We start from the raw sequence: 16,478 nt of genomic DNA, 5'->3' as shown, positions 1-16,478 counted from the left end.
CTCTACGATGCTACAAGGGCCATGTCTCCTGGAGGGTTCGTTGGTGGGAGGAGTGCATTTTCTCAGTACGTTCCGAGCTGAGCATATCAACATGTAGTAGTCCGCACGATCCCATGGCTCGAAATAAACTGTCTGAACCTTAGACAGCATAGCTGCACATGCCTGCACTCAGTGGCGGAGGACGCCGAAAATTTTAGGTGTGGCGGACGGGAGTTCGGGGCGGCGGGCGCGGGGCCTGCGGGGCTGCGGGGCGGGAGCCTACGGCTGCGGACTGGCGGACTGGCGGTGGATTACTAGATTATGTTCAAATATTATACGGAAATAAAGGTTCACAATAAAAATATGGTTCAGAAGTACCTCAAATGAAGAAAAATACGTAAAGTACGCATCAAATCAACAATTGGACCAAAGAAGCTGTCAAACAAAGAGACAACATAAATTAGTAACGAAATATTCGAGTTAAAATATTAAATGTAATACAAGATACACAATTAGAGTATAGAGTTATACCGGTATATTTATTATTAGTTGCGTCTAGGAGACTTTGGCAATTGCATATTTCTATCTTTTTTCTTCTGAAAAGCCTTCTTGATAGATTCAAGATCAATTCCTTTAAATATCTCCCGCTCAATATACACCACCATCAAGTCATTAAGCCAACCATCAGACATCTTGTTCCGCAACTCAGTTTTAATAATCTTCATGGCTGAAAATGCTCTTTCAACTGATGCAGTTGCTACTGGTAGCAGCAATGCCAGCTCAATTAGGCGATAAACCAAGGGAAATATTTCATGCCTCTTAAGTTCAACCATTTTCATTGCTAGGCTTGCAAGGTCATAACAAGCTCTGAATGCCTCAACTCTTCTAACATGAATAATGAAGGTTTCTAACTGGTCTCTTATTCTTTTCCGGTCATCAAAAGAAAAATCATCCAAATATATATCCGTGAGGCGAGCAAGTTTATTCACATCAAAGTTAGAGAACGAATCTCTAGGATCAAGGCAAGCAAAGCAAGTAAGTAATTCCGATGATACCTCATTGAATCGATGATCAAACTCTGTTGTGATAGCATCTATGGTAGCAAAGAAGGTATCAACACGAAAGTAATGATCTTGAGTGATGTTGTTTCTCCCTCCTTTCCTTGATCTACCAAATCTTGGTACACTATCTTCCATATTTGGTATTAGGATATCATTCTCTTGGCAAAATATTTTGACTTCTTCAAGTAGTGGCTCATAACCTTCGCTTCTCAAATTGTTCAAACGTGTTTTCACGTCAATAACCAAAGACATGGCCTCAACAATATTTTGATCCTTCTTCTGCAATAGATGAGATAGCTCATTTGTTATGCGAAGGATCTGTAACATCATCTTCATGATAAACACAAAGCTGAAAGACTCCATAATAGGCACCAACCCCCCTGCCCTTGATGGATTACGTTCCTCATCATGCACCACTTGCAGAACTTCTATTATTGAGTCCCACATTGTTTCAATACGAAGCAATGTCCTGTAGTGAGATCCCCATCTTGTATCTCCAGGCCTAGGCAATGATGTTTCTTGATTTTGTCCTCTACCTGATAAAATATCTCCACTGTCCAACTTATTCAAAACAATTGTATGATGACTATCAATCAATAAATCCTTCCTCTTACAAGATGCACTAGTGCTGCTCACAATCATATCCACATAGTCAAAGAAATCCTCTATAGATGAACAACACTTTGAAACCGAAACAACTACCAACTGCAATTGGTGAGCAAAGCAATGGATATAAAAAGCATATGGGTTCTCATCACGAATTAGTTTTTGAACACCATTGAATTCACCTCTCATATTAGAAGCTCCATCATACCCTTGGCCTCGTATTTTTGCAATAGTTAAACCATGGGCACTAAGAACCTCCACTATTGCTCTCTTTAATGCTTCTGATGTAGTTAGCTTGACATGCTTGATACCCAAAAATCTTTCAACTACTTGCCCCTTTTTATTCACATACCTATATAAAGAAACTCACAATATTTAGAAATATTATAACAAGATTCATCAACATTCAACAAGAATACAAGATATAAAAGCGGATGTTTACCTGACTATTATGGCCATTTGCTCTTTGACTGATATATCACGAGATTCATCAACAAGAATAGAGAATAAACAACCACTCATCTCTTCTTTTATGACTTTGGTAACCGCTTGAGCACAACACTCGGCAAGTTCTTTCTGAATTGTTCCAGAAGTCATTTTAGCATTTTTAGGACAAGCAAATTCAAATGCCTGCCTCACTTCCTCATTTCTTAGTTTGTACCAATCAAGAAATTCTAGAAAGTTGCCTTTGTTCAATGAAGTTTCTGATTCATCATGTCCACGGAACGGTTCACCTTGCAAGGCAATATAACTTACAATAGCCAAAGATGTATCTACACGGGTTTCATACTTCTTTTGTGCCTCTTTGGTATGAACTACAATTTTCTCCTTTACACTTGCCCTTTGATTATCAAAATCATCAAATGCCGCTCTTGATCTATTATGAGCACTATTAGGGCCACCAACATGTTTAGGGAGTGCTAAGTAGGCATTCTTCCATTGCCTAAAGCCTTCTTTTGTAAATGCCTCATAACCAAATTTATCATCATCTACACCAACTCTTCTAAAAAGATAACAACAAAAGCAATAAGCCTTATCATTCACCAAGCTATATTCCAGCCAATTATATTTCTCAAACCATTCTTTTCGAAAGCGCCTTTTATCTTGTCCTCTAGGAAAAACATGACTACTAGGTTGAGTTGGACCTCGTTCCATGAAAGCCCTCCTAATTTCATCTCTAATATTAGGACTAAATTGCTCAATTGGAATCCGAAGCCCCGGATCAGAAATGATATAATCCGGATTGAACTCAGTTATTGTACCTTGATCATTTTGATCATTTTCATTGCTACCTGGCTGTTGGTCTATGGTATTGGTGTCCTCCAAATGAGTTTCCACCACCTCTTCCTCCTCTATTATGGCATTACCAACTTCACTTCCATGAGTGCTTGGGTTTATGCTACTGGATACGAATGGACTAAAATAGCTCTTTAGATCTGAAATAAATAGTCAAATTCATATTAAAGTAAATTAGCTTAACTTCCCAATCCTATACAACACCCAAAAAATACTAGTTCTCTCACCTCTTTCTTGTGCCTTTCTTTTCCCTTTTCTGCTAGAGCTTGGATTGGAAGCATCACCATCGAGTGGCAACATGCTAATTACTTTCTGATCCGGGGCGGCGCGCGGGGCTTATCTGAAACATTCCAATATACAACGCAATAAACACAATATTCAAGCTAGATCGAGCATTCGAGCGCAACAATTTTTATTTATAACCCTAACATGGTAAAGAAAAATCTATATAGTGGAGAAAATACCGAGGTACTGCAGCACAAAAGAAATAGCTAGAAAAATGATAGTGCCACCATACTGAAAAGTCCCTAACCTGCTCCTACCAAACTGGAACTTTAGCACTACAATTCATTTTCACACCATATTCAGGTAAAAATGGTTAATTCAAGCCTAGTAAACTAGCATAGAAAGATGTATATTAAACGTGAAAATAATCGGTCACAGCTCTGTAGAAATTAATAAGCACAACCCATCAGAAAACGCTAAATTTAATTTACAAAGTACACTACAGTGGTGGTAATTTGGTAAAACAAATTGCCTTGCCAAAGCTAGCGCGGGGCCGGGCGGGCTAGGAAGTAGGTAATGCTACTAGTGCACGCATCACGCCATCACGCTTGTAGAAATGACTGAACCCGAATCACTATGCTCCATTTTCCACAAGAGTTACAGTCTTACAGAGATGTTTTTGATGCACTGCAAATAGCAGCCTTGGTAGGCTCGTCCGGTCCTCCCTGGAAGCGGCGCGCGCGTAGGCGGAGGCGCGCGGGGCCGGCGGCGGGGCCTGCGGCGCGCGGGGCCTGCAGCCCTGCAGCGCGCGGGGCCGGCGGCGCGCGGCCGCGCGGGGCCTGCGGCACAGGCGCACAGCGGCAGTGCGGCGCGCGGGGCCGGGCGGCCGGCAGCGCGCAGGCGGGCCGCGGGGGCAGTGCGGCGCGCGGGGCCGGCAGCGCGCAGGCGGGGCAGTGCGGCGCGCAGGCGGGGGCAGTGCAGCTCGCGGGGCCGGGCGGCCGGCAGCGCGCAGGCGGGGCCGGGCGGCCGGCGCGCGGGGCAGTGCGGCGCGCGTGGCCGGCGGCGCGCAGGCGGAGGGCGCACGGGGCCGGCGGCGCGCGGGGCCGGCGGCGGCGCGGGGCCGGCGGCCGCGGGAGCGCGGGACGGCGGGAGGCGGGAGGCGGGACTGGGGAATGGGGATTGGGATAGCTGCATAGGGTTACTGGTTACACATTTTAATTGGGCCGGGGACCGGGGTATTCCCGCTTGGGCCGGGCCGAGGTGTGGCGAACGCCACACCTCGCCACACTGGGCCCTCCGCCCCTGCCTGCACTTACCGTAGGCTGTGGCATGCCAGCTTCACTCCACATGCATGCAGAGTGTTCGTGAATGCTTCGTGCACATCAAACGTCGCTCCCACATTCTTCTGGAGGTTCAGAGCCACTGGGCCAGACATATAAATGGTTCCTTGTCAATTTCCCTGCAACATTGAGACATCATCATGATGGAACTTTGGTAATAAGTCCAGGGCATTTTTGTCCATGGCTGCAAAATAGAGGATTATAGCACGTTTTCCATCTAAACATGTATTAGGAAGGTTGTGGCTGCGATTGGGAGGCCTACCATTATGTTTCCATTTGGAGCTCGGCCATGCCTCACAATGTCTATAAAATGAGGGGTTTGGCTACTATTTACACACATGAAAACCTTAATTTGCGAGCCACCCAAACACCAATCACTGAGGGTGCGGAAGCACGAGTTCCTGTCTAGACCAGTATCGCTGGCATACTGAAGGTCAACGGTGGTAACCGCCGACGTGGTCTGCTGGCCATTCAAGCCTGTTCTTGAGCCGGTTCTCTCATCACGACTTCTACGTACGCCTACATCGACAGGTACATCTACTCAGGAGTTTCTATGGCTGCTAACGTTGGTATAAGTCATAACTCATCTCTTTTCCACATTAGTAGATTCATTCCTGTCTAGGCTAAGAGATCATGTGTATCAGATCTAATTAAGTCCTTAGCAGATAAAAAATGCACAGGTCAAACTAATCTTTCCTATAACCAATGAGCCTCACCAGCATGGCTCCCACCGAGGAGTACAAGCCGGAGGTTACCTTCAGGACCATGGAAGAAATGTGACTCGGTAGGAGTAAGCAAATTGTATACTCCAAGCATGACAAAAACCCTCTAGATCAAAATATTTGTGGAATATTCCGGGCAGGTAGGGGTATTATGAAGATCTTGTAACTAAGGGTAGGAAATATAAATACCCCTCCTTTTCACTGTAACCGGATGATTTTTTAAGATTTTAATAGTGCATATAAGGTTACTGAGCCAACTTCATATACTTTGTTTTCCTATTTCTGCTTGGGGTCGGCTTGGTCGATACCAACACACAAGGTTCAGTGTGCTGTGATTTTGTTTCCTTTCAATGATTTAGTTGAGTTGATTTGGGAATTCTGTGAATTTTCTCTCTCTTTTTTTGGTCGATTACAAGTTCCTCTCTTCCGTCTCAATGGAATTCTCGACTTGCTAGCTTTCTCCATGGAGTTAGACAGCAATGCTTGCTAGCTTGAATGCCATGTTAGGTTCGTTTCAAAAATTCCTTATTTGGCCTTAGAAGATGATACAATTCCCTATTTGACCTTCAAAGATGGATTTGATCTTATTTGACATCAACTTCTAAATTTATGCCTAATATGACACTCCCGTACTTCTGTTAGGTCAATCCGTTAGGATTTCAATTGTGTCAGTAAACTTTTGCAGCCATGGACAAAAATGCCCTCCAATGCCCACACCAATCCATGTCCCTGCCTCTACTGTGTACTCGCATACGGGTGCACCCAATCGATACGCACAGAAATGTGCGTCCTCTCGAGGTGCCCGCCGGCACCTGCCCGATCCAGATCCGCGGCAGTCTGTAGCGGCCTCCGCTGGAACCTCCATCTCGAGCTGCGGTGGGAGCGCCCTAAGGCAGGCCACCCCGTGGAGGGACGGAGGTGGCTGTGGAGCAGGTGCCCGTGGCCCCGCGCCAAGGTAGGCGGCCATGGAGGGATACACGGACGGAGGCACCATCCGGGTACGTGCTGCGCGGAGGCAAGAATACCATGGGAACCTCCATGAGTCAGCTGGTTTTCTGGATGGAGAGGCTTGCCCGCGCGGGGTTGGCCAGTGCCATTCGGCACAAACGATGTCAGCCTGACGGTGGCGTAGCTGATCCATGCGCCGTGCTTGCGTCATTCTCCGTGTTGGCAACCTCGCACTCGCATGGCACGACCGCTCACTGTAGCGGCGACGGCGTGGCAGGCGGCCGCCGGTGCCGTAGCTGACACCGAGGGACGGACAACTGCCGTCGTGACTCGTGAGAGTAGGGACGATAGTTGTGAGAACAGCAGCGGAAACCTGGTAATTACCTAGGGAATAGTTGTGAGAACAACAGCAGCGGAAACCTGGTAATTACCTAGGGATAGGTGAAGAAATAATTGTACAGTGACTATGACGATCAGGCGACGTAGTAATTGGGTGGTGATTTGGTTTCGTTTTTCTGAGCCTCTGATGAAAACTTCAGTCTTGAGTAACCAGAGATGAGACTCTTTAAGAAAATGTTGCTGCCAGTTCTTTAAGATTTTGAAACATTAGGACTGATCTTATGAAGCATATTACAGTTTTGAAAGTAGTGGTAGTGATTTTATGACCCATATTCTTCATACAACACAGAGCTCATTTTCAGCTCGTTTGCAATCACAGACTGCAAACAGCAGCTCTGAACAATGCATGCGTTCCTCAGTTAGGAACGGCCCCTTTCAGTTTCAGAGAAGCAGCGATGACCAGCACAACCGCAGGGGCAAACCTGTCTTTGCACGTGCCACATAATAGCAAAAATAACAGTAGGATCATATTGGACACAAAAGTTAAAACTGGATGTCAAATAAGGTATAGTTGAACTTTCAGGGCCAAATAAGAAATTGCTCTATCTTCTAGTGTTAAATAGAATTTTTTCTCGCTCTCACCGGTGAATGATGAAGCATTGGGACAAAATGTTCTCAGTTCACAGCACAGAAGAGGTGACTGGAGTTAAATTCACCACCTTGCAAGATGGCTGATCATACTCTAGCAATCCAAGCAACCAAACAAGAAGAAGCGAAGCTAGGCTTATTTTATACAGGACAACCAAATATGAGCATTTTGCATTGAGCTATCCAGGCTCAAGCTGGTCTAGCTTACTCCCTCCATCCTGTAATGTAGGGTGTTCTAGCATTTTATGGACAGATCAAGAAGATGGTCACATGACTAAAATAACTCTAATGAATGCCTGTTCTGTTGATTAATTTCTCAATTTATGGCCGACTGCTGGATACCTGCACCAAACCAAAGGAGATTTGCATGCCTTTTATTACTCCCTCAGCCCACTAGGAATCATTTGTCTACAAAATTCACACCTCCCACCGGATTTTTTTCAAAGAATATTAGGATGCCTTATATCTGGATACAAATTTTGAACTCTCTAATACCTTATATCTCAGGACGAAGTGAGTAGTCCCTAGACAAGCTAGGCCTAAACCAACAAACCAAACACATCCCATCAGAAAATGAAGAGCATCAAAGGGCTCAACAGTCGCATGGATAACTGACGTCACACCGGATGCAATTCCTAATCCCTCCTACTCCTAGTGCAACGCACCCCGCATAATGCACGCGCACGTCCAAATCCTGCTCCTTACTCCTTTTTTTGGCATTTTGTCTCGGGGCTTGCAAGCATTGAGAATAGGAAGAAGAAAAGGAGATTAGCTACATTCAGCCAAGCAAGGAGCAAGGTTATGGGCCCTTCTATGTATGGGGTTGGTGTTGTGTAACATCAGGAATATGAGGTTGGTGTGTCCGTGTGTGCAGTGCATTTGCTCGATATTAATTAACCTTGACAGCGATCATAGCACGATCTTAGTTGTACGAAAGCTCTCAGCACTCAAGTGATCTAATTAGTAGTACTCTACCTATACATATATATACCAAAAATAAGCAGACATAGAGGTCCAAGTAATCCTTGCTCGCACTGGTCTGGCTATTATAACCTGCTCCTATCTGCTAAAGGTTAGGGTGGATATAGGTCAGGAAATCACTTAACAAAATTTACAGTTGTTTTTAAAATTTATTTATATTTATTAAAAATTAAGATGTTTGTATTATGTCTGTTCCATAAGGACGAACCTAACACTTTTGTAAAACTAAATTTTGCTTGAACATGATGCACAAGACATATAAATACATCGCAGCACCATTCAATACTTCTAATAATGATCCAACCATTTCGTGTTGAAGCAACTTGTAACCATGTAGTACTGCAGAACCAACATTTTCCTCTAGTATCATTGTCTGAGCCTTCTCCATTATTTGACTTCCCTTTTACGACAGAAAGTGTGCCACAACTTTAAGGTGTTGGTCACCTGGGGATCCAACTTGAACATCATGTGACACATTGGAGGCGTACGCAAGCTTGTGCAGATTCGCTTAATGCTCGATGTGATTTTCAGCTGCATATAGCTAGAAACTTCTGGTCGGCAGCTCAGCCCTCAGGCTGCTATGGCACCGCAACAAACAAATCGTCCACGTCCGGCGTTGCCTGCTCATGTAGGCTGTATTTGGCCAGTCTCGCCAATTGGCCTTGTGTGCTGCAGGCAATGGAGGGCAGTAGCCCTCCACAAGCGGCTATGGCGACTAGAAGTTCAGAGTGATGGCTTCCTCCGTATCTCCTGGCGGCGTGGCTGCCTGCGATAACCAGAATAGCAGCTTCCTCTCACGCCCGCGAATGCATACGAAAAGTTGGCGTGAATGAAGATGGCGGCAAATTTCCTCAAATAAAAAGCCGGTGGCTAATCAGTGTGGCAGAACTGATCTCCAGTGTTATTGTTGCCGAATTATCTGTTCACACAATATTAGAACCACAGATGCTCATGCACGGCTAATTGTTTCTGTAGACAATAGTTCTAAACAAAAGCATATAAAAAACATTAGAAGAATTAAAAGAATTTCACGAATCACGAAAAGTAGATCATTGCTTATCTAGAGAGGTTTTGAGTGACCTCAAAACAAATACACGTTCAGGCCTGAATGGACCGTTTAATTATGATCTTAATTATACATTAATTGAAGTATTCTTATGTCGGTAATCAACAGTAACCATAAACTGATAAACTGATAAACCAACTAGGTCCTCAGACAAGCTGTTAAGAAGTTTTTAGGGTGTTCCGCAACTTACAAATCAGGTTCTTGGAAGATACTTTTCTCATCAGGGAATTAATGTGTAGCAAATCTCTAGTTAGTTGCATCATCCAGGCAGAGCACTCTTCATGAAGGATAAGTATAACTACTCGATGACGTATGATTAAATAGGGTATAAATTGAACACTTAATAAAGGTTCTAAAATATATGTACTCCCTCTGTCCCCTAATATAGCGACTTCTAACTTTTTCAGACAGATTAAGGATGGAGAATAAAATTCTATATTACCCTTCTTTAGCTACCATGCACTAATTAAGAGAATAATTATGACTTTCCAATTTATCTTCCATGCAGATTTGCATGCCATAATTAATTTATATGCAAGGAGGGGCATTTTAGACCTTGCATAAAAAAACTCACTTGAAACTTAAAAGTAGTTGTATTATGAGATAAAATTTGAATGATAGAAGTAGCAATATTTTAGGACGGAGGGAGTAAAAAAAAAAAATATCTAGGCAATGCTGATACCCGGTATCTTCTTAGCCATCTAGTAAGGAGATATCCATGTCTTCGCAGTGACGTTGTCGGCACCGCTGTGCAAGCCTAGGCACCCATAGTGAGGAGATCTCTTGCATATCCTCGTCGAGCCACAACTGCTGCAAGTTGTCCAACTTCTCAACACATCTCAAATCTGGACAGTCATGTGCACGCAGCCGTCTCACTTGGGGAAGATTTGATACCCTCTCCAGGCGTTCACATCCTTCAATGACAAGGATCTGTGAGAGGAACGGGAAATTCTCCACCACCTTGAGGTTCCCCACGTATCTCAATTGGAGCTCCTTCAAGCTGGTGGCCTGCTGTCCCAAACTGTTGCGGGAGAGCTCGCAGATTTGGACAGTCATCAATATACAAGTTCTTCAAACTAGGCAGTAGCCCCATCCTTGGACATGGAGCTTCTGCCTTTTCCTTCTCAGGTGTTTCACACCTTTGCTTGTCAGCAGGTCCACCTCCAACGCCTTCCTCATATACTGCTGATTTTTCTTCTTTTTCGACCAATGACCACTCCTCTAAATTGGGCATCTGTCGCATGAGCAGCGATTCAAGCTTCGGGAATGCAATTGCCTCTGCGCAGGATGGATTACCCACTGTGTAGCTAGCAAATTCAGGTCCAATCATGGTTACCATGCTTGCCCCCATAATTTGCAAATACTTCAAGTTAGGTAGCTGCCCGATGGGAGGAAGGTATAGACAGGATCTACAATTAATGAGGTTTAAGTGTTTCACTGAAGATAAACGGGCACATCAAGCCAAGTGGAAAATTTCCGACCAAAGAATCCCCCAAATACTAGCTCTTCCAAGTTCTGCGGAAGGATCAGCTGCTCAAATATATTCTTAATCCTACTAATATCCTCTTCATCATATGGTTCATATGTAAACTCACTGCACCATAGACACAAATCTTTGAGATGCTTTTTATTTTTTTTAGTAAAGATTCTACACCACAATGAGCTGCCTTTTCCAATTTAATCATATCAAGACGCCTCAACTGCAAAAGAGAATCCAACTCATCCAAATTCCATCCATCCTGCATTCTTGAATTACCACTGCTATTACCAATCGGAAATCCTTCTAAATCATTCAGATTTTTCAATAGTCCTATCCCTTTTGGAACCCCATTTATTGGTGTGTCACGAAGACCGATGTGTCTTAAGTTGCATAATTGAGTAATTCCCAAAGGAAGGCTTCTCAGAGAATAAAAACCTTCCAGGTTCAATATTTGAAGATTTGTTAGAGAACTGATGGACTATGGAGATAAGATATGCCAGTCAAATCAAGATCTAGTGACCGTAAATGTACCATCAATGGAATTTGGAATAAATTGTATTAGCGAGCCAGTCAAATTTAATACGCGAAGGTGTGAAAGTCTTCTAAATATTGTGTTCTCAGATCCAGGTGACTTAGCAAAACGAATGTTTAATGTCCTTACTCTAATATGGTCCTTGTCCACGTTGGGGAAAATTAAAGAATTCTTGTCACTGGAAATTGAAACTCGTCGCAGCTTGGACAAAGGCTTAGCCCTAAATGACAATATATCTCCACAAAAACATTCTTCTCCTGATAAATGTCCAGCAAGTTGCCTCAGAAGATCATGCATTTTGCAGAAAGAGTAGTCAAAACATATAGGGACTGGTTGAAGGAGATTTTTATATATCAACTCATAGTAATATTCTTCAGCTGTATCTTCTAGAAGTTCTTCTTCCTCTTCTACAAAACCTTGAGCAACCCAAAACCTGACAAGATCATCATGATGCATTATCATATTTTCTGGATACAATGCGCAATAGAGGAAACATTGCTTCAAACACCGTGGTAGCTCATCATAACTCACATACAAAGCTCCTCTAAGCTCGATAGGAAGTTTGCCCATGGACCGAGCGCTTCTATTTATAACCTTTATCCATTCGCTCTCAGTTCTCTCTTTAGTTGCTAGAACACTAGCAATAACTTTGATTGCGAGAGGGAGACCACCACACATATGAACGATCTCCATCCCTACACCTTGTAGGGTTTGCACTTCAATCGGTTCACTAATGTTCATACTCTTCCATAGCAGTTCCCAACCCACATCTGCTGACATCAATTCGATCCGATGCACATCGTCCACCCCAATTGCTTGTGCGACTGTATCATTTCGAGTTGTCAACAGAATTACTGTAGTAGCTGCAGTGTGTAACGGAATTCTAAGTAGATTAGTCCACACACTATGCTGCCAAATGTCATCCAACACAAGAAAGAAACTTTTGTTTTCAATTTCCATTGCGAGCTTTGCACTGAGTTCACCCACAGTTTCATCTTGATCATAATTTACCCCAATGTTTCAGAGAACTTCTTTTAATAAAGCCACTTCAGAATACTCCTGAGAAACACAAATCCATGCTTGTTTCCAAAAGGTTCCTTTTATCTTTTCATCATTATAAACTTTTTGAGCCAAAGTTGTTTTACCAACCCCTCCAGTTCCAAGAATACCAAACTTATAGGTTTTCTTTTTCTTGTGTGCAAGCACCAGTTCCAAAATTCTTTTTCTGGCACGCGATGTTTCCTTCCTCACAGGGTTAGGCTCCAAAATTTGGCAGGTTTTCATCTTCCTCACTGCTGAAACATGCTCTTTAGTCTGCATATTTTGAAGCTTTAAAAATCTTTCACCCAGCTTTGTAATCTTCTCAAGGTCCACATTGAAACTTTTTATTCAAATCGCAATCCGACGGCGTCTCTGAATAGTAGGAATGCAAGAGAAAAGTGAGAATTTTGTACACCCAATCGAGTCTCTTGATGACGAGGATGTTGATGAAGGATAGTTTGCTAGCAGCTTGCTTCCCTCAATTTTGGCCATGTCAATAATATCGTCAGCTTCATATATAGAATCTTTCAGTTCAGCAAGCCAATTGTTAACTGCTGACTCTTCTGTCCTCCTCTGCTCAGCATCATTAAGAAAGCATTGTATCTGGTTCATTGTTCTCAGCAGTTCTCTAAGCTCTCCTTTTAACCCTAGAACAAGAATTGCCTCCTCTGCTACGATATCTTGCAACTTCTTAGTACATGATACAACCAGAGAATGTAATATGGTTGCAATTAGCCAAACTTCTGAGGATGATTCTCAAAAAATTCCAAGTGATTTATTTGCAAGGATAGCAGACTTGAAGACTGGCAATGAATCCATAACAGGTGTTAAGACAGCTTGAAAAGGTAGACAAGGATAACTAAACTTTTATCCTAGTAACAGAGATTCACATATATCACTACTTAATTTATGTTTATGTCTTGAACAAGTTGAGCTATGGAGGTTTATTGATGGCTTTTTTTAATGTCATATAGCTTTTGAACAGCATTTAGAGTGTAGGTTACTTGAGCTGGGAAGTTGTGTAACCTTGGAAACATGCTCAGAATAAATATATGAATAATCAGCCCATTACTGTTGTTAAAAATATTGAGCTTAGTAAATTACACAACATGCTATGTGTTTCTGAGGAGCTAATGCGCTAGGGTAAATGGTACCTTTTCCGGATAGTGCATAAATAATCTTCAAAGACAAAAGAGATCAATGATGGTGCTAGATAAATTCAAAAAATATGGCGAGGTACGGAGTACTGACATATCACTAGTGAATTGCCATGTTTTTACATACTTAAATTTTTATGTTTGTGAGTTGACATTCATTTTAGCTCTTCAAGTTAAGGTGGCTTATCATTTGACTCGATCCTAGGGTAATCAAATAGAGATCTTACATAGGATCCCACATACTAATCCTTGAGAGTAATATTCCACTAGTTATACTTTATTATTAACATAGATGAATCATCTTTTTATGGATATTCTCTCCCCTGAAGCCTGTTATTGAATTTTCACATTCTAGCCTTGAAGATGTGATAACAAATTATTAATAGTAGCAACATTACAAAGACATGTAAACAAAGAATGAATATCTGTAGCACAGTACCTTGCAGATCTATCTTCCTGGAAGCTAACAGGATTAATGATAAGATCCACCGCAACCATGTTATGGAACCATTTTCTTAGTTCTTATGATGGTCAGCCCATCATTACTTCAATATATCGAGTTCTCAACAAACCCAAGAAAATGAAAAAGAACTGCTTGGAGAAATAAATGGATAGAAAGTTGACAAACAGCTAATCAACAAGAGAGAACCGACATTTCTCGCAACTGCAAATAGCTGTTTGCAGGAGTAGGTACAAATCGATTTCGATTTCTAGGAACGGCATACAAATCGATTTCCAGAAAATAAAATAAATTGGAAAAAAATTAAAAACAGCAAAATAAAAAAATATAAAAATATCCTAGCCCATGAGCCACCACCACTAGCCCCTCTACTGTAGAGGTACAATTTTTTTGTCGAAATATGCACACTTGCATCGCGCGTACCCTCCTCTCCACCATACTACAAAATCACTTGTGACTCTATAAGATATGCTATTCTTTTGTATTAATTCTAAAATCAATTTGTAGGAGTGGGTGACACCATCACCCGCCCTAGAAATCCGTTTCCTAGGGCGGGTGACGCCACCACCCGCCCCTGAAAATATTTTCTATTTTATTCTGAAAATATATTTAAATATTCAAATATAGCAAAACAAATAAAAAAATATGAAACTTCTACACTATAGTTATTGTAAACTATAGATACAGAAAAAAATATGCCAAATATATTTTAGTGTATATAAAGTTAAGATTGTGGAAATCTCAAAATATGACTTGAGTTGTACGAGACATTATATAGTCATAGCCACGAGATACTTATAATAATTTTTTGGACTACTAAATGACCTTAAATGAAAAGTTATCAACTATAAAGTTTTAGATCTCGTCAACTTCTAAAATTTTGATATAAAGTTTGACTTCATCCGAGATCATATTTGAAAAGTTATAAATTTTTCGCGTAGAACCATTTTTAGGAGCGGGTCATGCCATTATCTGGCTCTAAAAATCGATTTCTAGGGACAGGTGATGCCATGACCCCTACAAATCGATTTGTAGGAACGGGTCACGCCGTCACCCGTTCCTACAAATAGCCACCGTTTCTAGGGATGGTACGGTGATGGTGTCACCCGTACGGCGGGTTGGATGCTACAGTAATCCTGCTCCTTTTGCAGTAGCGGGTTACCTTTTGAGCTGCCCTAAAAAGAAACGAGGCATTCCTACAAATCCTTTTTCAGTAGTGGGCAGTCATATCACCCTGATGCTGAATAACAAAGCAAGCATAGTTATGGTTGTTGTTATGTAAAAGTCCAACCACATGTAGATGCAGTTATAACACGGCAACTACAAGTTCACAAAATTCCTCAAAAAAGAAGACTGCTAGTTCACAGCAGCCTACCCCTTTTTTTATTTTTTTAACGTAATGGCAAGTGATCCGCCTTTCAATTAAGAGAGAAAGCAAAAAAGTTTTTAGTACAAAGCACGGCAACACAGGGCAGCGGCGAGGAACACATCTTACAGCACGATTACAGGGTTTGCCCCTGTGCCCCCTCCAAAGACCTGGACTAAAAAGACCCTTTTTTTTATCAAGAAATACTTAAGACCACGCTACATTTCATTCCAGTAAGAAGAAGATTTGAAGTTTGTTATGACGATGCGGGTCCCCATGCTAGACTTTAAGATTAAGAGGCGAGGTATGTCACAGCCTATGCCTCGTTGCAGAATCGAGTATATATGACTGTAAACAGAGCACGATCATGAGAAAGAGCAGGCAACTCTTGTATAGTACGGTGACACTTATAGATGTGCCAATGGAGGTAGTATTCCAGGTCCAGGGTTGCTACTACGAAGAGAAGAGTTTCAGTAGACTGTCAGGTGTTGCCTTGCCCCTCAGAATAATATACATATTCGTATTAGAGAAAGCGGGAACCCGCTGGGTTTACAGCTGTAACTTTTAAAAGGGATGTAACAGTAACGGAGTTTTTAAGCGGAAGTAGCAGGGGGTATAAGACCACGGTGCGTTGGCCAGTAAAGATAAGTTGAGAAGACCATTTTTGTTCGTGTTCTTCCTATTCTTGCTCTAGGGGTAGATTCATTTCTGCTATTTATCTTTAATTCCGCTGTTTTATCAATTAGGATAGAGTAATTCTCCAATGATTGTTGTCGGATCTTGATAAGGGTACCAGAGCGAGTTCTTGCCTCGGTTTTTTCTCCAGAAATCAGAGTGGATTGGAGGTTCTGGCTCTCCCAGGTGAAATCCCCTCCCCTCCCGTGGTGTGTGTGTGACAAATCTGATGACTCAGTCAGGAAGGTTAGGGTTGCGCGGCAGCTGTTCGTGTGTAAAATTCCGAGTACTGACCTGATTGTTGTTCGTGGTGGCGACGGCGAGGAACTGCATCTGGATTTGGGTTGCATGGCACATTTGTTTGTAAAATTCCTCTATCCGATCCCAGTTGTAGGCGGCAGTAGACTGGTCTGCTCAGGCTTGTGGGGAGAAGTCGTGGTTGATCCCGATTTCGAGCCATCCCGTGCAGATTTCTCGACATGGCCCCTACCACACGGGCGAAGATTTCTACTCCAGAAGAAGAGGCCGCTGAATTGCGCGCCAATGTCGATGTGAT

General features: G+C 42.5%; 1 protein-coding gene and 1 pseudogene across 1 annotated transcript; both read right to left on the bottom strand.

The window, feature by feature from the left end:
* Positions 1-250: 250 nt before the first annotated feature.
* Positions 251-4,017, bottom strand: LOC112902139 (zinc finger MYM-type protein 1-like). The gene is made up of 6 exons (XM_025971068.1): positions 3,837-4,017; positions 3,170-3,282; positions 2,089-3,082; positions 511-1,998; positions 358-414; positions 251-279 (listed from the first exon to the last, which is right to left on the bottom strand). The coding sequence occupies exons 2-4, from the start codon at positions 3,240-3,242 to the stop codon at positions 525-527; spliced, it is 2,541 nt and encodes an 846-aa protein (XP_025826853.1). The 5' UTR covers positions 3,243-3,282; positions 3,837-4,017; the 3' UTR covers positions 251-279; positions 358-414; positions 511-524.
* Positions 4,018-9,904: 5,887 nt separating this feature from the next.
* Positions 9,905-16,255, bottom strand: LOC112903765 (annotated as a pseudogene).
* Between the last annotated feature and the right edge of the window lie 223 nt (positions 16,256-16,478).

The sequence above is a fragment of the Panicum hallii genome, chromosome 8 (genome assembly GCF_002211085.1).
Source record: "Panicum hallii strain FIL2 chromosome 8, PHallii_v3.1, whole genome shotgun sequence".
Taxonomy (NCBI): Eukaryota; Viridiplantae; Streptophyta; class Magnoliopsida; order Poales; family Poaceae; genus Panicum; species Panicum hallii.
The sequence above is the reverse complement of the archived record's forward strand: the minus strand, read 5'-3'. Positions and strand labels throughout refer to the sequence as shown.